General features: G+C 42.2%; 1 protein-coding gene across 2 annotated transcripts in view; it reads left to right on the top strand.

Moving 5' to 3' along the window:
- Positions 1 to 2,397: 2,397 nt before the first annotated feature.
- LIPA (lipase A, lysosomal acid type) overlaps positions 2,398 to 23,764 on the top strand; it is a 38,101-nt gene continuing 16,734 nt past the window's right edge. Inside the window, exons 1-3 of one of the 2 annotated variants that reach the window (XM_007963495.3) lie at positions 2,398 to 2,539; positions 6,263 to 6,374; positions 8,110 to 8,227. In XM_007963495.3, coding sequence (XP_007961686.2) covers positions 6,264 to 6,374; positions 8,110 to 8,227 — 229 coding nt within the window. In that variant the 5' untranslated portion in view covers positions 2,398 to 2,539; position 6,263. Of the gene's footprint in view, positions 2,540 to 2,936; positions 3,108 to 6,262; positions 6,375 to 8,109; positions 8,228 to 23,764 lie in introns of those variants that run through there. The other variant, XM_038009244.2, reaches the window with a different exon arrangement.

Here is a 23,764-nt window from a genome sequence, read left to right as displayed (position 1 = left end):
TGTATTTCAGAGAGTGTATGGAAATGCCTGGATGTCCAGGCAGAAGTTTGCTGCAGGGGTGTGGCCCTTAACGAGAACCTGGGCTAGGGCAGTGCAGAAGGGAAATGTGGGATTGGAGGCCCCACACAGAGTCCCCACTAGGGCACTGCCTAGTGGAGCTGTGAGAAGAAGACCACTGTCCTCCAGACCCCAGAATGGTAGATCCACTGACAGCTTGCTCTGTGCATCTGGGAAAGCTGCAGACATTCAACACCAGCCTGTAAAAGCAGCCAGGAGGAAGCGTTGTCCCTGCAAAGCCACAGGGGCAGAGCTGCCCAAGACCATGGAAACCCACCTCTTGCATCAGTGTGACCTGGATGTGAGACATGGAGTCAAAGGAGATCATTTTGCAGCTTTAAGAATTGACTGCCTTGATGGATCTGGACTTGCATGGGGCTTTTAGCTCCTTCATTTTGGCCAGTTTCTCCCATTTGAAATGGGTGTATTTATCCCATGCTGGTACCCCCATTGTATCTAAGAAGCAACTAACTTGCTTTTGATTTTACAGGCTAATAGGTGGAAGGGACTTGCCTTGTCTCACATGAGACTTTGGACTGTGGTCTTTTGAGTTAATGCTGAAATGCGTTAAGACTTGGGGGGACTATTGGGATGGCATGATTGGTTTTTGAAATGTGAGGATATGAGATTTGGGAGTGGCCAGGGGCAGAACCATATGGTTTGGTTGTGTCCCCACCCAAATCTCATCTTGAATTTTAGCTCCCATAGTTCCCATGTGTTGTGGGAGGGAGCCGGTGGGAGATAATTGAATCATGGGGACAGTTTACCCCATACTGTTCTTGTGGTAGTAAATAAGTCTCACAAGGTCTGATGGTTTTATAAAAGGAAAACCCTTTAATTTGGTTCTTTCTCTCAGATCTGCCGCCATGCAAGACATGCCTTTGCCTTCTGCCATGATTGTGAGGCCTCCCCAGTCCTGTGGAACTGTGAGTCAATTAAACCTTTTTCCTTTATACATTACCCAGTCTTGGGTATGTCTTTATTAGCAGCATGAGAACAGACTAATACACCTTATAATTAGTCTCCCTGCTTCTGTAGTTCAGAATGATCTTTCTAAACTAGATTATGCTGCCCTTCTATTGAAAATATTCCACTGGCTTCTCATCTTAGTCAGAAGATATGGTAAAATCTTGACAAGTGGCTCCCAAGGCACCAAACTTCTAGGACTTCATGTTTCACTACTTTCTACTATGTACATTCTGTTTTAGCCTCAAAGACCTCACCACTCTGACTAGGACCCACCAGGAATATTCCTACCACAGGGTCTTTGTACTTGCTATTTGCACCCGGAATGTGCTTTCTCCAGTATCTAAGGCTATTGACTACCTCCTTGCCTGTGCTTAGATGTCACTTCATCAGAGTCCTTTTCTGATTACCATATACATATCATCCTCCTTCTTATCCCTGTTTTTTTTTTTTTTGAGATGGAGTCTCACTCTGTTGCCCAGGCTGGAGTGCAGTGGCATAATCTCCACTCACTGCAACCTCCACCTGCCTGGTTCAATCGATTTTCCTACCTCAGCCTCCCAAGTAGCTGGGATTAAAGGCGCACACCACCACACCTGCTAATTTTGTATTTTTAGTAGAGACGGAGTTTTCCCATGTTGGCCAAGCTGGTCTTGAACTCCTGTCCTCAGATGATCTGCCCTCCTCAGCTTCCCAAAGTGCTGGGATTACAGGCATAAGCCACTGTGCCCAGCCCCTTGTGTATTTTTGTTGTTGTTTGTTTTTGTTGTTGTTCTTTATAGCACTTATCACCACCTCATGTATTATATAGTTATTCATGATGTGTCTCTTCCCATCAGAATATACACAAGAGAACAGGGACCTTGCTTAGTTCGTTTCTATATCTCCACTGTCTTACTACTGCCTGGCATTTAGTAGGTGCTCAATAAAATCTTTGTTTTAGAAAATGATTAATAATATGTGCATATTGAATATTGTTTCCTCTTTTAACAAATCTTTAATAATAATAAAAAATTAAAAGCAGCAAGATTGCTTTGCATCAGGCACAATGATAAACGCTTTAAATAGAGCACATGATTCACTTTCATTTATAGAGCCCACATGCTCTCTGTCAGGCGCTGAGGGTGCCAGCCCTGCAGGAGCTTCGGGGGCGGAGCAGAAGGCTGCCTAAAAGAGCCTCTGCTAAGAGAGCATGCGTAGGCGTCGCGCTGGTAGAGCTGGGGACCTGCCAGCCTGGGAGGCGGAGAACGGGTCCCATCTCTTTGGACCGCCTACAGCGCATGCTCTGCAGGATCAACTGGCTAGCTGGCAAGCGGCCGCGCTGGGCTGGGGCGGAGTCTCCGCGGCACTTCCCGGTGGCTGGCTGCTCTGATTGGCTGAACAAATAGCCCGAGGGCGGTGGGCATCCGCCCGCCCAACAAGGCCGACCAGGCCCCCTGCAGGTACCCTATCCGCACCCCGTCCCCTGAGAGCTGGCACTGCGACTCGAGACAGCGGCCCGGCAGGACAGCTCCAGGTGAGAGTGCCGGCCCCGCGGCGCTGCCAGGTGTGGGTGCGGCTTGGAAGCTGGTGCCGCCACCAAGGGGAGGGTCGCGCCCTGAGGCTCTGCCGGCCGGCAGGACCCTCTGCGTTGGGACCCGGCGAGTCTTGCCTGGGGTGCCTGCGGGTGCTTTTTCTGCGGGCGTTGGCTCTTCCCTGGGCGCTGTTCACTTTCCTGGACAGGCGCGGTCGCCGGTCAGTGAAGTTGCCCAGTGCTCCAGGACCGTGAGGACAGCAGGGATGTCTGAGTCCTCTCTCTACATCCTCGTGCTCTCCTCCCATTAGCTTCTCCAGGCATCCCATCCTACCTCTCTTGTTAGCCAACGGCGTGGTCGAAAGCAGACTTGGGCATCAATCCTGGTTAAAGTCCCAGCGATATTGCTTTTTAAACAGCTGATACTTTGCTTCCAGTACTTAAGCTGGGTGAACCTCAGATTCCTGAAAAATGAAATTAATGGTACTGCCATAGGGTCGTTGGAGGAGTAATTGACATAGTAGATCAGAAGCGCTCCCTGCGGTGGCTGGCGCCTCGCTAGAGCTTAAATGTGAGTCGTAATAATTGTTGTTAGTAGAAAGCTAAACGGCATGCTGCGTTGGGGCCTTTTCTTCTGCCACTGAACTGTTGGGCTGCTCCTATCTTTTTTCAGAATTTGTACTATGTGTCTAATATATACGTGGCACCTCGCTTGGTTCTGGGGGTACAAAGCTGAGTCAGACTCAGGCTGTGCCCTGTGGCCTTGGGCTGGGGTGAAATGAGGGCAGACAAGTATCTAATTGCATTGTTACAAAGTCTAAAGAACTGAGATAAAGGTGTTAATACAGCTCAGAAAAGCACACTGAATTCAGCCTGAAGGTTTTTTTTTCCCCCTCCTTCAAGATTTTCACAGTTATCTCCTTTGTAAGAATTGCTTGGCTTTGTATGTTGAGAAAAACATATTAAGTGCGTAGTGTTGTGTTGGAAGGAAAACTTAACTGGGTGAGATTTTCAGCTGAGTAGATTTAGCTGTTACTCTCACGGACCTTCCTCTAGGCAGCTGGTGCAGGTTCTGTAGGAAAACTGCTGAATGAAAGCAGCTACGCAGATGCTACTCTGTTTTAAATTGTGGTAATTCCTTTGATTTTTTCCCTTTCAGTTTACTCCTTGTTCTCTAGTAATAATAGACTTTTGGGAGGTTGCGTTTATGATAAAAAATAGCCTGTGGCTGTACAATCCTTCCTATCATAAAGAAGTACAAAGTTGTAAGTAGAAGCAGTGGCCTTACTTTGCCAGTGCACACTGAAGGGGATAACGTTTGCTCCTGTTTAGAATTTCAGAGTTTACGGCCGGGCGCGGTGGCTCACGCCTGTAATCCTAGCACTTTTGGAGGCCGAGGCCAGCGAATCACAAGGTCAGGAGGTCAAGACCATCCTGGCTAACACGGTGAAACCCCGTCTCTACTAAAAATACAAAAACAAAATTAGCCGGGCGTGGTGGAGGGCGCCTGTAGTTCCAGCTACTCGGGAGGCTGAGGCAGGAGAATGGCGTGAACCCACGAGGCGGAGCTTGCAGTGAGCCAAGATCTCGCTACTGCACTCCAGCCTGGGCGACAAAGCAAGACTCTGTCTGAAAAAAAAAAAAAAAAAGAAAAAAAGAATTTCAGAGTTCACTACTTCTTGGAAAAAAAAATAATCCCAGGAGGAATTCCATCAACAGAAGGGAGTCAGATCACTTTTGCAATCTCCTGAGAATCAATTTCTTAAGACTTGTGGAATATTCGGTTTAAACACAAGACTAAAAACGAACAGCTGTATTGGAGTATTATTGACATACGATAGCATGGCATATTTCAGTTGTACAATTGTATAAGTTTTTATTTATACAATTGTGAAACCACTGGTACATTCGTACACACGTGTGAAACCATTGGTACATTCAATATTATGAACCTGTACATCACCCCCAAAAGATTCTCTGTGCATACTCCTTTGTAATGCTTTCTTACTGCCCCGTCTCTCCCCAGGAAACCACTGATCTGCTTTCTATGAATATAGATTAGACTGCATTTTGTGGAGTCTTATATGAAGGGAATCAGACAGTACTTTTTTTTTTTTTTCTTTATTTTGATCTGGCTTCTTTCAGCATAATTAGTTTGAGATTCATCTATATTGTTTTGTGTTCATTCTCTTTTATAGCTGAGTAGTAGGTATATACCATAATTTATCCAATCATCCATTTAAAGCATTTAGGTTTTTCCAGTTTTTGGCTATTACACCCAAAGCTGCTATAAACATTTATGTACAAGTCTTTGTGTGGGCATACATGCCTGCATCTTTTTAAGTGGTTCTATTTATTTTTTGAAAATGTAGAAGTTCTGGACTATAGTCATAGGTTTTTCTCTAACCATTTGTGTTTTCTTAGGAGAGGCGTTTAACTTTGCCTTCAGCATCCTCAAGGTCTTTGCTGTGGTTTTGTGTCATCACTGCCAGAAACCAAGATGGTGTTTGTTGATTTGATGGTTAGAGAATTTCAGAAGGAGAGAAACGGGTCAAATTTTTCCTTTCTGTTTCTTTTGAAGGCTCTATTTTCTTTCATTTCATTTTTTTTCCCCCATGAATGACAAATTTAATTGCTGACATATAATTGGGGCAAGAACAGAAGTGGTTAAATAAGTAGGAGGAAAAGCTAATAGTGGCTGAACTTAAACATGTCTAAATCACAGGTGGAGGGCAAGAGGTGGGAAATAAGCAAGCTCAGAAATTTTGTAGCTCTTTCTTTTTCTCAGACTATCCTCTTCTAAGTCTTGCCTTTTGTTATTTCTCCATGAACAATTTGTTTTTAACTTTGGGGTTAGGAGGTGTGTGGGTCTGCTGGACTCCAAAGGTCATATATTAACTGGAGGTGGTGGGTGGGAGGTTTCTTAGTTAAAAATAATTCCTTTGGGAGGCGGAGGTGGGCAGATCACCAGGTCAGGAGTTTGAGACCAGCCTTGCAAATATAGTGAAACCCCATCTCTACTAAAAATACAAAAATTAGCTGGGCATGGTGGCCCGCTCCTGTAGTCCCAGCTACCCTGGAGGCTGAGGCAGCAGAACCACTTGAACCCGGGAGGTGGAGGTTGTGATGAGCGGTGATCGCACCACTGCACTCCAGCCTGGGTAACAGAGCGAGACTCAGTCAAAAAAAAAAAAAAAAAAAAAAAAAAAAAAAAAAAAAAAAAAAAAATTCCTGGCCAGGCACTGTGGCGCATGCCTGTAATCCCAGCACTTTGAGAATCTGAGGTGGGTGAATCATGAAGTCAGGAGTTCGAGGCCAGTTTGGCCAATATGGTGAAACCCTGTCTCTACTAAAAATACAAAAATTAGCCTGGCATGGTGGTGTGCACCTGTTGTCCTAGCTACTTGGGAGGCTGAAGCAGAAGAATTGCTTGAATCCAGGAGGTAGAGTTTGCAGTGAGCTGAGATCGCACCACTGTACTCCAGCCTGAGTGACAGAGTAAGACTCTGTCTCACAAAAATAAAAATAAAAATAAATAAATAAATAAAACAAAAAATTCCTTATTTTCTCCTTTCAGATATGGCTGGAGTCATTTGTTTCATATTTTCCTGTCACCTTTTACTTGCCCTAAATCTGGTTCAGAACTTTTTGTGGGAGCATTAATTACCAGAATATTTTTGTGTAGTAAAATAAAAGCAAATAATAATAGATTATTTTATTATACAGAATGAAAATGCGGTTCTTGGGGTTGGTGGTCTGCTTGGTTCTCTGGACCCTGCATTCTGAGGCGTCCGGAGGGAAACTGACAGCTGTGGATCCTGAAACAAACATGAATGTGGTAAGTTTCTCAAAGTTATGTACTTTTAAAATGCATCTGTGACAAATGTTATTTTCTCAGATCCAGTTATGTGAGCTACATGAAGCCATACTCATACATTCATCTCTTTACAACTCCTTTGCTTTTCAATTTCTCTGAATCTTTTTTTTTTTTTTTTAAGACGGAGTCTTACTCTGTCACCCGCCCACCCAGGCTGGAGTGCAGTGGTGCCATCTTGGCTCATTGCAATCTCCACCTCAGGGGCTCAAGCGATTCTCGAGCCTCAGCCTCCTGAGTAGCTGGGACTACAGGCATGCACCACCACGCCTGGCTATCTTTTTTTGTATTTTATTAGAGACAGGGTTTCACCATGTTGCCCAGGGTGGTCTTGAACTCCTAAGCTCAGGTGATCTGCCTGCCTCGGCCTTCCAAAGTGCTGGGATTACAGGCGCGAGCCACCACGATTCGCCCAATTTCTCTGAATCTTAGATTCAGTTTGCTAGCCTTTTCTCAGCAGGTAATCTGTAGTTAACAAACCTCAGTTTAATGTTATATATACTTCTTAATAAGCTAAATTATGATATTTATTAATTCATTTCATTTTTAAGTCTCAATAAGTTTGTTTAAACTATAAAAAAGTATTTAAACTTTGCAAGAACTTTACTGCTATTGAGTGATGGTTTTAGAATACATTGAACAAAGATTGTGATTAAGAATGTCCAGGGAACATATTTCTATACAGAAGTCAAAGTATCTGAGCAAAATTTTGTTAGAACAAATATGCAAAAATAACCACTAGACTATTTAAAACATCTGAAAGTTATTAATCTTAAGTAAACAACAAAATCTGGAAATACCTCATTTAGGCACAAAATATCAGAAAAGTACAAATTATTAAAGAAAACAGCAACTTTAAAATAGATGTTGCAGTGACCCAGCTGAAGAATCTGGCAAGCTTACGGACTCGGAGAGAAATTCACAGTGAGCCAGGAGAGTATGACCTGATAGCAGGGTCTTAGAGTTAAGTTTTACTTCTTAGCTCAAAGCTTTTCTTTTGCCTCCCAACTTTTCCAACTTTTAAAAGAATTTTTAAAATAAGAATGATAAAATTAAATTCTTTCAAGTACTTAGGGAAGAGAGGGTACGTGCACTTATTTACATTAAATCCTCTGGATACTTGAATTATCCATATCCCACTGAGCTCCTGATTAACAATTGTCCCATGAATATTTTCCTATAGGGAAGTGAATGTGACCATAATTCCCTATTTTGTTCCACTTCTCTTCCATCCCACCTTGACATTCTATGTAATCTTTTTAGTCCATTGATGAAAATAGGTTAATATTTTTTATGCTTTATTGGCCAGCAGGGGATCTCTCAAAACAAAGAAGGTGTTTTATACATTGACAGTTCTAGCTGGCATATTTAGAAAAGAAAGAAATGAGCATTTATTTGTGCCTGGTAGGCAGGATGGAAACAAAGAGGCCCAAGCTGTGGTAAAGTTAGACGCATTTGGTATAAACATGCTAGAATGATGAAACTGAAGTTTAACCAAACATCGGTAGGTAGAACCCAAGCATGAAACAAGGGAGGATTTACTGTTGTGATGCGCTACTAGATTTAGCAGGCTAAACTTTCAATGACAAATGCTTTCTTAAAGCCTGGAGAACATAGTTTATCTGTTCCTTTACTTGTTAATGTGGGAGACTGTTTCAGATTCTGTCCGCCCAATTTCCATTGTCCTTGTTCTCTACAGAGTGAAATGATCTCTTACTGGGGATTCCCTAGTGAGGAATACTTGGTTGAGACAGAAGATGGATATATTCTGTGCCTTAACCGAATTCCTCATGGGAGGAGGAACCATTCTGACAAAGGTATGAGAACGCTCTTAAAAGTAAAAGCCAGAATTTGGCTGGGTTTTGTGTTAGTAACCAAGTTCAGATTTAACTTAAAAACATTGAAATGGGACTATTTTTAGACCAAAGCACTAGCTGTGTTGCAGTTTTGCAAGGCACAGACAAATAATTTTCTTTTAAAGAAGTAAGGACAAGAGTCATCCAATCTTTTGTTCAAAGGTCAGATTCATTTGAGGATATGCTGAAATCTCTGTGGCTTTGTTTTTTTAAGGAAGAATCTCGTTTAATGAACTGTTTTGAGCATTAAGTCGATGACTTTTGCTATGTAAAAATTATTTAATTTTTTTGAATTCACATAATCTAAAAATCAGAGAATTAGAAGACATACAGTAAAATGCCTCCATTCTCGCTCACTCCCTACTTCCTGCTTTTTTGTGTATCTTTCCAAAATAACTTCATTTTAAAATCTTTTTATCTCCAAAAATCTCATCAGAAACAAGTACAAACACAGATCCTTATTTTTTCCTTGCCTCCATTTTAATGCAAAAGATGGCACTATTGTCTTCTTTGAATTTTTTACTTAGCATCTTGGAGATCTTTCCATACAGTGCCTAAAGCATGTCTTCCAGAGGTGCATGGAATTTCACTATATGGCTGTATCATGATTTATTTACCAAGTGTCCTATTAATGAGTATTTGTGCTATTTTCAGTATTCTGTTAACAAATATTGCTGCTCTAAATAAGCCTTTGTGTATGCAAGTTTATGTATACGATACATGTCCAGAAATAGAATTTTTGGATCGCAGGATATATGCATTTGTGATTTTGATATATATTGCCACACTGATTTTCATGTGCACATGTCCTGATAATAACTATCACTATGAATATATGAAAGTTCTTGTAGCTTTGGCTTAAAAACTATATATGTACATGTATATGTATATCTTTTTTCTCTCATTTTATAACTCGAGCAAAACTGCAGTTTGCAGTGCGGATAAAGGAATTTCTAGACAGACTGATTGAAATTATTAAGCAGGTATCAGAAGAAGGATCTAATCTTTATTCAATTAACTCTCCAGATGTAGCTTATTTATTTATTTATTTTTTTGAGATGGATTTTCACTCTTGTTGCCCAGGCTGGAATGCAATGGTGCAATCTTGGCTCTCTGCAACCTCCACCTCCCGGGTTCAAGTAAGATGTAGCTTATTCTATAACATTTTTTTGTTTCTGGAGACTTTTCTTGGGGAAATTAAAGTTTAGATTAAGGTAGTTAGGTAGCTATTCTTTAACTTAAGTATTATACAGGCAGCAGAGCCATCTTTGCCTTAATTCCTGCCCAAATTGTTATTCAAAGCAAACTTAAAAACCCTCTGTGTTAATGTGAGCATTGTATTATTATTTGCTTTGTTTTTTCTTAATTTATCCTAATTTAGCTTTTTTCTTCCATGTGTTCTAGCTATAATAAGATTTTAATAATGTTTAGGCGGCCATGACAACCATTAATTTTGAAATTTGATTTCTAACTCTTGAGATTTTTATGGTTTACAGATATATGCCATTAAGCTTCCTTTTTATAAATGTGTTATAAAATGAGTGATAACTTATAGTGAGAGCTTTTAGTTTTTCCTGTGCTCAAAACACTCAAAACATATATTTTATGCTAGAGCAAGCATATAATCTTGGTTTCCTTCCTTTTTTTCCCCCAAAGAATAACCTCTGTATACTGATTTCAGACACTGTATAAAGAAAAATGTTTTGTATTATTTTTCTTAAAATTATAGTTGATTAATTAGTAATGTGAATCACTGTTAAACGATGGTAAGAATTTCAATAAAACATGCTGAGAGCTCTCCTCCTATATCCACCTTCAGACTTCTTTCTCCATACAGTGGTTAAAACACTCAGAGTCACATGCTCTACCTGTGTGTATCACACTGTTGGAGGGGAAGGTGCAGTGCTCTGGGATATGAAGAAAGTGAGCATGAGTCTTGATATGCTCCCAGGTAATAGAAAGGAGACTTACAGGACCTTGGTGCTAGACCTGGGTCTGCCCCTGACTTCTTGTGTGCTTTTGTTTTTCATTTTTTTAAACCTCTGTGGGATATATTATATATACTTTATTTTATTTTTGGCAGGTGGGTTGGGGATTGGGAGAGTGGAGAGTCTAGGTCTTTAGAATGGGGGAATATAGACTGAAAGTACTTACTCTAAGCTAAATCTGTTCATAGCATTTGGTCCTCATGTTCTTTCGGTATTCTGAAGAGGCCCTCCCTGTAGGGGATCACTGATATGAATATGATACCTGCCGTGAGCTAACCTCAATGGGGAGTTTTCAAAGAAGTCTACGGTGAACAACTCAGTTCTCTAAAGGAATTGTGATTTTCCTAAGAACTGCATGGGTACTTTTCTGATGGTTTGCATTTCCACAGTCTAAAACAGAGCATGGACAGAGGCTCTTTACTGTCCTCCACTCGTTTTCAAGAGCGAGGTTGTTGCCACTGGTGTTATTTCAGCTGTTTAAAGACAAATAGATAAAAAGAATGGAAAAGGCCTTTCACACCCAAAGTGAAACACGTCCTCTTCTCATGCGTCCCACTTCCCCTCCTGACTTCCTCCTCTATTATTAATAGCACCAGCATCCTCCTAATGACCTAGCCTGGAATCTGCAGAATCATTCTTGACCACGGGTCCTCTCTAGGCCACTCACATTAAATTGCTTCAGTTCATATTTTTCTTCTGTTTCCCTGACCACTATCCTACATTAGGCTCTTGTTACCACTTAACTGGGTGCCTGAAATAAGCACAGCAGCTGAGAGAGTCTTGAGCCATTTCCATTTTCAATGCTCCTCGTATGTTAACAAAAAGTAAGAATTTCCAAACAGGATTATGAAAATTCAGTTTGCTTATATAGTTTAAGAAATTAATGCTTTTAATACACACAAAAATACTGCTATACATTCATACTATTTCCAAGTAATTACAAAATATATTAAAACATGATTCATTTTTTGGTACCACATTCCTTGTGGAACCTGAGTCTACAGCTGAATGGTGAGCATCTTTCAGTCCTGTTGCCGTGGGACTCTGACTTACTGTGTAGCCTCACTTGGAGATCGGGTTTTTTTTATGAACACAGGGCTTGGCCACATGGCTTCTCTGCCCATGTTTGCTTAAAAGCTTTACCTAACTACTCTTTTCTCTGCCAGCCTTCCTATTCTCATTCATCCTACATGATTTTGGAGGATTAAGTTTCTTAAAACTCAGCTATAATTATGTGAAATTGCCATTCAGCAAGCTTCAGGAGTCTCAGAAATGAAGATATACACTGTTCCTTAAATATTCCGTCCTAGCTGGTATTTGTACTTTTCACCTCCATTCTGTATGGTAGTAGCCCTTGGCTACTTGTGCAGTATGTGTGTGTTGTTTCCCATCATTAAGCAACCTTCTTAGAAAGTGTTGAGCAACCCTTTGCTCCTGAAGGGAACTGAGATTCAGAAATTAATCCTTCACAGGGAAGTGGCTCTGGTTTCATCTGCTCAGCCTTATTTCAGAAAGTCATAGGGAGTTAGCACTAGAGGGATCTCAGATTCCTGCCTGGGCTAGGGATTTTTGTTTTTTTAACACACTTCACTGGTGGGTTCCAAGGTAGAATTCTTGGTTTTGGCAACCTGTGTTCTAGACTAACGCCTCATTTTGTTGGATAAGATAGCCAGGTTCAAATAGGGAAAGGAATTTGCCGCAGGTTGGAGGGTCATGGCCTGGCCTGTCTAACTACAGATTCAGTGATCTTTGAACTGGAGAATGTGGCCTTACATAATAAATATTAACCAATTGATCCCGTGATACGCACAATATATATTTTATTTGACTAAAATAAGGAAATACACACTGGTCTTGCATTAAATACGTAAAACAGCAACAACAAGGCAGATTTACTTCTTGCCTGACTAGGATATTGGCCAATCATCAAAACACCAAGAGTGGCACATTTGTATCTGAAAGTTACACATCAGATTGCCAAGTGAGTGACGTGGCGCTGTAGACTGTGAAAGCCTGGAATGCCTGCCTTCAATGTCCAGAAATAGGCTTTTCAACTGTGGCCTCAGCAAAGATTCCCCAGGGGTTGCCCATTGAGCTATTAAGAGTCATACCTGAAAATTCACAGCATGGCTTGTGAGTTAAGTCTTTAGAAGGAGACTATCAGCTTGTATTTTGCTTTGATTGTTTATTTTAGAATTCTGGTTGATTTCTAGTAGAAAAATCCTTCACTTCTAAAGAAACTATTTCTTTAATCACTGCAGTGCTCTAACAGGCTATACATAGGCCTTGGTGATCGGGGATGTAATTCCTCACCCCTGATGGTGCCGAACAGATGTGGGTTCATTAATCAATGCCTGAGCTTGGTGACTTGGGCTGAGCTCAGGCTCATGTAACACTCTGATGGTGTGTTGGGTAGGGGATTGCATTCAGAACCTTTGCCTAGTGGAGTAGCATAAGTGAGGTCAGCTGTACAGTTTGTCTCATAGGCCCAGGATGGGATCAGAGCAGAGAGCCGAGTAGAAAGGAATACAGTGCTCTGCCCTGTCCCCTTCCCTCCTCTTCCTCCTGGTTACCGCTCTGACCTGTCCTCTGTCTTCAACCTAATTTTCACATCTTCAGGGAGGATTTCCTCAGCCTCTCACAACAGATCAGGCACCTGGCTACATATTCTCATAGTTCTCTGTGTTTTTCTCCATTACAATTAAGACAATAAACAATATATTATTATGTAGATGATGATGTGTGTGACCTCTGTCATCCCCACCAGACTCTGTGGGGGTGAAGACTTTTCTGATTCTCTTTAAATGGTAAATTGCTTTGACTCCAGGCTGCAGTCTACCCAAGTATGCTCCTGCAACCCTCCTGTGACACTGTGATTTAATAGTGTCCCCTGCTCAAGGCCACACTGCATTAAGGATTTCCTACTCCTGGGCTCCTAGGAGTCCACGAACACAACTTGAAAGCTTCCTGTGGTGGGTAAAACTTGAAGCTGTATTGCCTCGTGATTAAGATGAGCATATGAAGAGCCACCAGTCATGGGTGTAAGTTCTGGCTCTACTATTTAACTAGCTGTGTGACTTGGCAATTTTCTTTACCTCTCGAAGTTTTGACTTATTCAATTATTAAACAGGACGAATAATACTGGCTACTTCGTAGACTGTTGTGAAAATTTGATAACAAGTGCAGGTGATACAGTTTCTTTTAAGACATTTATTTATTTAAAATATTTAAATGAATAAATAAATATTTTAAAAGTCTCATCCTGTCTCCCAGGCTAGAGTGCAGTGGTACGATCATCGCTTACTGCAGCCTCAAATGATCCTCTCTCAGTCTCCCAAAGGGCTGGGATAACACACATGAACCATGGTGCCCAGCCTCTGTTTTTAATTTTGAAATATCAACGTGGATTTGATGGTGGCCTTTGATATTGACTTCTTCAGGATTAAGCCCTCCATGACAGGGATGTATTCTAAATTGTATGGAAAGGAGGAAGATGCCTTTGTTTACAGTGGACAGAAGTAAGAAAAGTAAGAAATGTCATAGAACTATGTCTGGGGGTCAGGTGACACGCGCTGTGTCATCTCTAGCCCTGTGTCCCCTGAAAGTGCTTTCTTCTTTGGACCCTCTGCTTCTTCTGTTGAGGGAGCATTTTGGATGAGAGCTGGATAATTTCCCCAAATTCGGTCAACTGTGAAACTCTGGAACTCAAGTTGCTGTGCTGCAAAGCTGTCTGAGGACAGGCCACGGTGACAGAGAGGGGCAGGGAAGACAGAAAGGCAATTTGGCATGGAGATGATGGGCACGTTTGTCACATGACCTGGGTTTGATTCCCAGCTCCATCATATACTAATTATGTGTCCTGGGTCAAATGATTTATTCTCTCTAAGCCTCAGAGGCCCCAAAGGAGGAAGAATGATGTAAATGTCCCAGCATCATCCTGGGTGCATGGAAAACTCTAATTATGACAATGTCCTGGAAAGTTCTGCAGTGAACAAGACAGACCACATTACTGCTTTCATGTTGCCTGGTGATCAGAGTGACTATTGCTAGTGGTGGGGAAAACAGCATTCTGAGGCATGGGATGGTTTTCTTCCCTGCTCTGTGATGCAGGGCGCTCTTGTTGTGTTCACTCTTGCAGGCCACCTGCTCCCTAGCAGGGTGACAATGAAGTGTGAGTGCAGTGGACTGCACAGTGGCAAAGGCTATGTGACTCTCTGAATGCGTCCTGTGGACTGGTCAAGCACTGTGCTCTGTGTGAATCAACAGGTGAACTCTCATACAATTCTCAGGTGTAAGAACTCCTATTACCTCCTGTTTTACAGATGAGGAAACCAAGGTTTATAGGGGTTAATTAACTTGCCCCAAGATAAAGCAGCTGATGGGTAGTGAAGGTGGGAGTCACACCGCCCGTGACTGTTCCTGCCCACTTGGTCCTCTTCTCAGGCCTGAGAACAGCTATGATGTCCCTGATAAAGTCACCCTATGGAAAGTATCTGACTTAGATGTCCTGTATCTGCTAGATGTCCTGCTTCTGCCTACTACACCAACTCAGAGAGCTGTTAGGTGGCTTATCTGAGATAATGCATGTAAAGCACTTAAGTGCTTAGCATGGTGCCTGACACATTGTCAACATTTAGTACACTCTTGCCGTTACTATGATTATATTACCTGGACCAAAGAATACCACTTCACTTTATCCTTCTTCATAGCGGTTGTGTTCTAATAATATTTTATTACATGTACAGTTGACTCTTTAACAACATGGGGGTTAGGGGTGCTGGCCTCCAGAGCTATTGAAAACTGTATATAACTTTTGCATTCCTCAAAATTTAACTAATAACCTACCGTTGACCGGAGGGCTTACCTACAATGTACATAGCCGATTAACATATATTTTGTATGTTATATGTATTATATACTATATTCTTACAATAAGTAAACTAGAGAAAGAAAATGTTATAAGGAAATCATAAGGAAAAGAAAATGTATTTACTGTTCATTAAGTGGAAGTGGATCATCATAAAGGTCTTCATTCTCATGTTGGAACAGGCTAAGGAAGAGGAGGAAGAGGAGGAGTTGGTCTTGCTGTCCTAGGAGTAGCAGAGGTGGAAGAGGGGGAGGAAGTAGAAGGGGAGACAGGAGAAGTAGGCACATTCAGGATGACTTTATAAAAATACATTGTAATTTCTGACCTTTTTTCATTTCCCTAGAAATGTTTCTATAGAATAGCAATTCTTCCATCATTCACTTTAGTTTCAGTGCCTGTGTCGTAGAAGCATCATTTTTGTAAAGGAAGTCTTGAATAATTGCAGTTGCCACCCTTCTGCTGAATTGTCTAATATCAGTTTGTTTTCTGGTACTGCATCTCCCATGTCTTCTTTCCCATAGTCTGGTGCTATTTTAGAAGCACTCATCTCCATCAAGTTATCTTCTGTAAATTCCTCTGGTGTGCCTATTAGCTCTTGACTTTATTTAAGATGCATATCTTGAAACTCTTTACCTGCTCCCACCCTCCACCTTTTTGTCATATCCATAATCTTTTTCTTGATTTCCTTGATTGGCTAAGTCATGGTTATGGATTCTGTGAACAACATCTGGATTCATGCACAACATCTGGACACAGTTTTCTCTGGCAGGAATTTATCATTTCAGACTTGATAACTTTAACAGCTTTTTCTGTAACAGCAGTGGCATCTTCAGTGGTGTAATTCTTCCAGACCTTCATGATGTTCTCTCTGTTGGGGTTCTCTTCCATAACATTGTCCATCCTTTCCATAGTGTATGTGTGTAATGAGCCTTAAAGGACCTTATGACCTCCTGATTTAGAGACTGAATTAAAGATGTGTTTTGGGGGCAAGTAGACCACTTCGATGCCTTTGGTATTGAATTCATGGGGTTCTGTGTGGCCAGAGGCATTGTCCAATATCAAAAGAACTTTGAAAGGTAGTCCCTTACTGGAAAGGTGCTTCCTGACGTCAGGAAAAAAAGCATCAATGGAACCAATCTGGAAAAATAGTTCTCATTGTCCAGACCTTCTTATTGTACAGCCAAAAGACTGACAGCTGGTGTCTATATTTTCCCTTCAAGGCTCAGGGATTAGCAGATTTATAGATAAGGGCAGACCTGACCATCAACCCTACTGCATTTGCACAGAACAGTAGAGTTAGCCTATCCCTTCCTGCCTTAAATCCTGGTGCTTGCTTCTCTTCCTTACAAATAAATGTCCTTTGTGGGATTTGTTTTTTTTTTCAGAATGGAACACTTTCATCTGCATTAAAAACCTGTTCAGGCAGATGCATTTTCCTCCAGGAACTTATATGTGGCCTCTTGGCTGGCAGAAGCTGCTGCTTCTGTTATCTTGGCATATTTTTAAAGTTTTAAAAATTTTTAATTCTTAAAATTAATCAACTTTTGGCTTTTTAGAGATGACATCTTGCTCTGTCACCCAGCTGGAGTGCAGTGGCACCATTATAGCTCACTGTAACTTCAAACTCCTAGGCTCAAGCAGTCTTCTTACTTCAGCCTTCTAAGTAACTAAGGACCACAAACATGTGCCAAACATACTCGGCTAATTTTTAAAACAATTTTTGATAGAGATGGGATTTCACTGTGTTTTTCAGGCCGGTTTCGAACTCCTGGCCTCAAGAGATCCTCCCACTTTGGCCTCCCAAAGTGCTGGGATTACAAACATGAGCCACCGTGCCTGGTCTGTCTTGGCATTTTAAAAGCCAACCAAACCTCTTTGTAAAAGTATCAAAGCATCTTTTATTTGCATTAAATTCTCCAACTTTAGATTCTTCACCTTCTTTTTTCTTTAAGTTGTCGTATAATGACTTTGCTTTTTCTTGAATCTGAGAGTCTAGAATCTGTTCTTGCTTTATCTCGAATATAAGAGTCTAGAATCATATTAGGGCAATTCTGCACCCACATAAAAGCTGCATTTTCAATATGAGATCAAAGGTATTTCAGAAAAAGTGCAAGGTTTTGGCACTTGCTGTCATAGCTACAATGACAAATGGCTTCACAAATTTTCTTTCCCTTTTTTTTTTTTTTTTTAACAGTTGTCTTTATGTGTCATTTATCTTGAAATGAAGATAATTGAAGCTGCAGACCTTCATCTATGACACATATCAAGCAATCCAACTTTTTCTTTTCTGGACTTTTCTCTGCTTTTTGAGAGCACTCCCAGATCACTATTAGTTCTTTGTATGGGTCCCATGGTGTTACTCAAGGTTTATGATATTGCACTAAACATGATGAAAAACATATGAGAACTGCAAGAGATCACTGTTTACTGCAATATGCATTTACTGGAGAGACGAACTGCTCACGTGGAGATGATTAGTGTCACGGGAAATTTAAGCAGATATTTACAACACTTGAGCTCACCACAAGAGCAACAGGAGGCGGCTACAAAATTATTACAGTAGTACACAATATATTCTAGTTAATTTTATGCAGTTATGATTTAATACCACATCTTTACATTTGTTTATATTTCTCTTAACTGTCAGTGGCACCATGTATGGTCTGTAAGTGTGTGTCTAAGTTTTGAAAATGTTAACGTTTTATACTTTGTGTATATTTATGGTAATACATAAAAAATAGGCCAATATCTAAATATATTTTATACATTCATGACATACCTAACCTTTTAGTAATTTTTTATTATTTCTAGACTAGAATTGGTCTGTTTTTCTCAAATTGTTGCAAATCTCCAACAAATTTTTCAATGTTTATTGAAAAAAAATTCATGTATGAGTGGACCTGTGCAGTTCAAACCTGTATTGTTTAAGGACCAACTGTATACATTGATTATGTTACTATCAGGGACCATTATTTATTCAGCTCTACTATGTATTAACTACTTCATCATTCTCACTTTAGAAAAGAACACCTATACTTCAGAGAGAGTTGAGCAAATCCTACGAAATTTTGTAGCAGTAAGAACTGAGGTCTGCTTCATGCTAATGCCCCGGTGTGTAACCTCCTCCTTGTTCTCTGTTTTGGTTCTGCCCTGGACCTCAGCTGGTTTCTCACATGTGTTTTGGAGTGTGACAGGGTCCTGTCCGGACTCAGCATCCTGGCAGAGAAGGCCAGTGCCTTGGGAGGCAGGAGGAACTTCCCCACCCACCCGGTCATCTTCCTCCTGCAGAACTGTGGGCTCAGCACATTCAGTTTCGGAGCCTGAGTAATCCCCTCCTGGCTTCCACCCACACTGGGAAGGCAGCGTCGTGGTGGGCTGGCACTGGGCTGCTTCTTTGTCAGTTTTGTCCTATAGGGCCATGATGAAATCACTTGCCATCTCCAGGCTGAGAAATGGTCCTTTAGTCTTTTCCCTTAATCCCCAGCCCTGCTAGAGCCACCCGTAGGGCACAGCTGGGGAAGGCAGCCCCTTGATCTGTCATGCTGGTTTGTCACTCAGACAAACAGGGCTTCAGGGTACCTGAGTGCATTGAGCAGGTTGGGCCTTGGAGGAGCTGCCTGAGCAGGCGAGGCTGAGTGGGTGCCTCTCGTTTCATTCCCTATCCCCTCCATCTACTAGAGATTACTTTCTTCAAGCACTTTGTCCATATCCTCTCAAAAATAGCTTCCTGCCTTCAGCCAGAAGCCCTCAGTGTGTTCTAGAGACTTCTCTCTTGTTAACCTTCTGTCCCTAGCAAAGCAGTGAAAAGCATGGCCTGTGGTGTCAGACACTCCTTGTTAGATTCCAACTCCCCCGCTTCCTAGCTCTCATTCAGCCTTGGGCAAGTTACTTGACTTCTCTGCCACAATTCCCTGTTCTGTTCAATGGCAGTAGTGCCAACTTCAAAGGATTTTCAGTACAGTACCTACAGCATATAAGCGTGCAATCGGCGCTAGCTATCATTTCAATCAACTATTCTCAGCAAGGTGAAGTGAAATCTGAAATAGTTCACTGGAAGATGTGAGCGGCAATAGGTTTTACCTTCCCAGAGAGAAACATCCTTTGCCAGTAAATCCTTAAATCCTTGTTTGGTGGTGGGATGGGAAAGAACCACGTTGTACCTTCCTTTCTTCCCCCTGCTGGGAGCAGGTGAGAGAAGCTGGCAGACAGTTGGCTGGGCCTGCTTCCAGCGTCCAGTCAATTCCATTCCCTTTTGTATTCACCCAGTGCCAGAGGGAAGGGGCAAGCAGTTTAGCAGCCATTTTTAAAGGTTTTCCACTCTAGGATTTGATACTATTTTCTTTGTTGAGGATCTATGATGCCTAATGGCACCGCCGTCTCTAGAAGCTCAGTAAGTTATGTCCTCTGCATCTCCCTCCTCAGAAGAGACGTTTTTTGTTCTCGGATGAAAGGAAATTGGCCCAGCCTGGAAAGATGTGCATCCCATGAAGTCCTTCCTGTTCCCTGTGTTCCCAGGTCAGACAAGGCACTGGACTTTTCCTAGTTGTTCCCCAGCCTGGCTGCGCATCAGAATCAGGCAGGGAGGCTTTCATGTGCACACTGGTCCCACCTGGCCAAGGCCTGGGTGCGGTGTCAGCTCTCTATTCATCTGGCTCCTATGTTTTCTCCAGAACCCTTTGTGGAAACATCTGTCTCTTACTTAGAATCCAGGTCAAATGTTTGTCCCTCTGGCCAAGTAACTTTCTCCTTCTTCTGGGCCTTCCTGAGTGGTGTTCTAGCCTTCTTCTTCCTGGGCTAGACAGTCATTGTGTGTCTGTCTCCCTAGAGGATGCAGCTCCCTGTGGGAGGGAGCGGGGTTACCCATCTTTGCATTCCTAGCATCTATTAGGTTGGGGCAAAAGTAATTGTGGTTTCTGCCTTACTTTTTATGTCATGGAGGTGGGGGCTAATGGAATCCCTCTCTGTCACCTAGGCTAGAGTCCAGTGGTGCGATCTTGGCTGACCACAACCTCCACCTCTTGGGTTCCAACAATTCTCCTGTCTCAGCCTCCTGAGTAGCAGGGATTAGAGGCACCCACCACTAGGGTTTTGCCATGTTGGCTAGGCAGGCCTCAAACTCTTGACCTCAGGTGATCCGCCCGCCTTGGCCTCCCAAAGTGCTGGGATTACAGGCGAGCCACCGCGCCCGGGACTGCCATTGCTTTTTAGGGGCAAAAACCGCAATGACTTTTGCAACAACCTAATAGCAGTGGCTGCTACTCAGTAGGCACCACTAAAGGTTTGCACAAAATGTAATGTGTGTTTTCAAATCACCTCTTGATGTTTTACCTTCTAGTGTACTGCTTAAGATACAGCAGATTTCCATTAAAAACTTTTCACCTGAATGTGGAGGACACAGTTGAGTGGCCTCCATTGCTCTAAAGCCATGCCATTTGTCAGACATTTACTTTTCTTCATCAGTCGCTTTCCTCATCTGCCAGCATTTCCCATAAGGAAACAGTGTGGTCTGCAGTACCCTTTGCAGTGCTTGGCCCGGATTCTCCAGATTTGAAAACATTTAGCTTGTAAAGAATAGATTCACTGTTTCCTTCCCATCTGGTGCATCTTTTGTGTCTGTTGTTAATTGAGCTTTTGTATTCAGCTTGAAGTGGGGGATGGAAGAACCCAAACAAACAAAAAAGGACAATTAGAAAAATAGTGGCTTTGACTTGTTCTTTAGAAGGCTCCTTCAAAGGATAAAGTAATTCCCTGAGAAAAGTGTTGTGCAGGTGTGAATTAGGTCTGGTGGAACAAGCATATTTACAGATGTTCTTAGAAGCTGCTCAGCTGCCCTAGGCATGGTCTCCTGGGTAGCACATGCTCCAGCTGTCCACATGCCATTCCTTGCTTCACACTCACCTCCCAGGAAAACTGCAGTAGCTCCTCATTGCCCTTGGGAATCCAGGAGTTATTTATTGGGGATGTTTAAAGATTTTCCTGATATGTCTTCAACTTGTCAACTTCCACATTTCCCCATTCAAAGCTCCTGGAGGTTAGAGAGGGAAGTACAGGGACTTCAGGGAAATTTTGAACATTCCCCATCGAGAGAAGGTGGGGAGCTGAGTCCTGGTCCCATGCACTGGCCAACATCTCCCCTCCCAGCCTCTGTCCTGGCCTGGCTGCCACACATCACCCTCCTCCTCCTCTCGCAATTATCCTTGCCCCAGGGCCCTCTCTGGTTTCAAACCATTCCTGCCTTTCTCTGGACACTCTCCCCTGAGGAGTGGACTAGGCAGCCCCCGGCTTTCCGTGTTAACTACAGAGGCACAGTTTGGAACAAGTGCCAAGGAATTAGACCACCTACCAAGCCTTCCTCTTGCCTCACTCTGACTCTCCATCCTGAGGGAAGACGATTGCAGTTGTTTTTGTTGGAAATGACCTGACCTGTGGGAGCAACCCGTTCCTGGCCTTTGAAAGTCAAGTCGCCTTCCTCATGGCCTAGCCCCGATCACTTTTGGTGAGTGAAAAGTGTCTCAACATACCTAAGGAGCTGTGGCATGAACAGGAAAACCCCTCTTTCTAGAAAGTGCTAGGCACCATCAGTAGGGCAGAGCCACTGCATCGTACAGCTCCCGGTCACCATTCTCACTGCATTGTATAGTTACCATGAGATGCTGCTGCTGCCTGCAGTTACACATTTTTCAACTATAATTTAGTGATGAATTAATTTTGGTAATTATTATTGTCACACTGATGTTTATACTTTTGAATTTTTAATGATCATTTTACATATTTTCCCAGCTGGATTATCATCTTCTTCATTGAAGCCAAGAAGCCTGTGCATAAGACGCTGTATCTACCACAGTGCCTTCCACATACACTTTTCATAGTAAATTTAGTCTTGTTACTATCACATTAAAATGAACCTTTGAAGGCAAAGATGAGCACATAAAGCAGCCCTATTATTGTCCTATTTGCTTTCTATTTTCTCCCCATGGGTAGAAGTTCATCTACATGGCCCTGGCATTTCTATTTTGTCATTAGAAAATCATAGCAGCCAGACATGATGGCTCACTTCTGTAATCCCCGCACTTTGAGATGCCAAGGCAAGGGAATCACTTGAGGCCAGGAGTTTGAGACCAGCCTGGGCAACATAGTAAGACCTCACCTCTATGAAAATTTTTTAAAAAAATTGACTGGATGTTGTGGTCCACGCCTGTAATCCCAGTTCTTCAGGGACCTGAGGTGGGAGGATCACTTGAGTCCAGGAGTCTGAGGCTGCAGTGAGCAGTCATGCCACTGCACTCCCATCTAGGTGATAAGATGACACCTTGTCTCTCTTAAAAAAAAAAAAAAAAGTTATAGGAATCATTTTATACTCTTGGCCTGGGGTCCTGCTATTTTAGCAACATGAGGGTACAGCACCCCTAGGTTGTACAACTCCAGGGAGCACCATGTATATTTTCATGTATGTGAGCAGTGCCTTCCGGAGTGGTCTACAGAAGCTACCTTGCAGCAGAACTGTCGTTTAAAAACAATTTGCTAGTTACCAAATCCATATTAGGACATTTGCAGAGATGAGCATTTGTCAATTCACTTATAGTCTTATCATCCGTACAAATCATTCTCATTTTTCCTTGGTAGTTTACACTCCTCTTTGGTGTACATTATTTTTGCATAGCTGTAATTCAGAGTAGTCTATAATTTTGCATTTTGCTTTTTTTTTTTTAATCTTTTGCAAGGTATGTTATAAGCTTTTCTATGCTGTCACTGTCCTTGTCATGGTTGATAGATAATTATTGTACCAAGTGGATTTCAATGAATTATTTGACCACTTGACAATTAGCTTATTTCCAGTTTTTCACTATTGTAAAGAATGAGCAGAGGGGAAAGGAAGCTCTCATTTGTTTACTGTGACCCGTGTGTCAGTCACTATGCTGGATACTTACTCACCTCACTTATTCCTCTTAATAATTATTTTTGGAACTGAGATGCAGACTGGTTAAGCAACTTAATTGTATGAGTTGATGTACAGTCAACTCTTACTGTGTGTCAGTCACTTTGCTACCTACTTTTCATATAATATCTCATATCTCACTATGTCCTATAAAACGTGTATTAGCATTTCTACTCTTCAGGGAGTGATATTAATTTTAGGAAAAGTTTCCCCAAAGTGTCACGTCAGAACTTGGAGAGGACAGAGTTGAGCCTAGGTTTGTCTGAGCTGTCTAAAACTCATGGACAGGCTGGACTCAGTGGCTCACACCTGGATGTAATCCCAGCACTTTGGGAAGCCGAGGTGGGCGGATCGCTTGAGTCAGGAGTTCGAAAACAGCCTGGGAACATGGTGAAACACTGTCTCTACAAAAAACACAAAAATTAGCTGGGTGTGGTGGTGCATGCCCGAAATCCCAGCTACTCAGGAGGTTGAGATGGAAGGATCACTTGAGCCCAGGAGGTGGAGGTTGCTGTGAGGGGAGATCATGCCACTGCACTCCATCCTGGGCCACAGAGCAAGACCCTATCTCAGTCAATCAATCAATCAATCAATCAATCAAATAAATGAATACAACTCATGGTCAGTATAATGTCAGCTCCATAGGGGTATTTTTTTTCCCTCTGTTTTTGTTCTCTGCTGTGTTCTCAGTGCTGAGAAGAATGCCT

The sequence above is a fragment of the Chlorocebus sabaeus genome, chromosome 9 (assembly GCF_047675955.1).
Source record: "Chlorocebus sabaeus isolate Y175 chromosome 9, mChlSab1.0.hap1, whole genome shotgun sequence".
Lineage (NCBI taxonomy): Eukaryota > Metazoa > Chordata > Mammalia > Primates > Cercopithecidae > Chlorocebus > Chlorocebus sabaeus.
The sequence above is the reverse complement of the archived record's forward strand: the minus strand, read 5'-3'. Positions and strand labels throughout refer to the sequence as shown.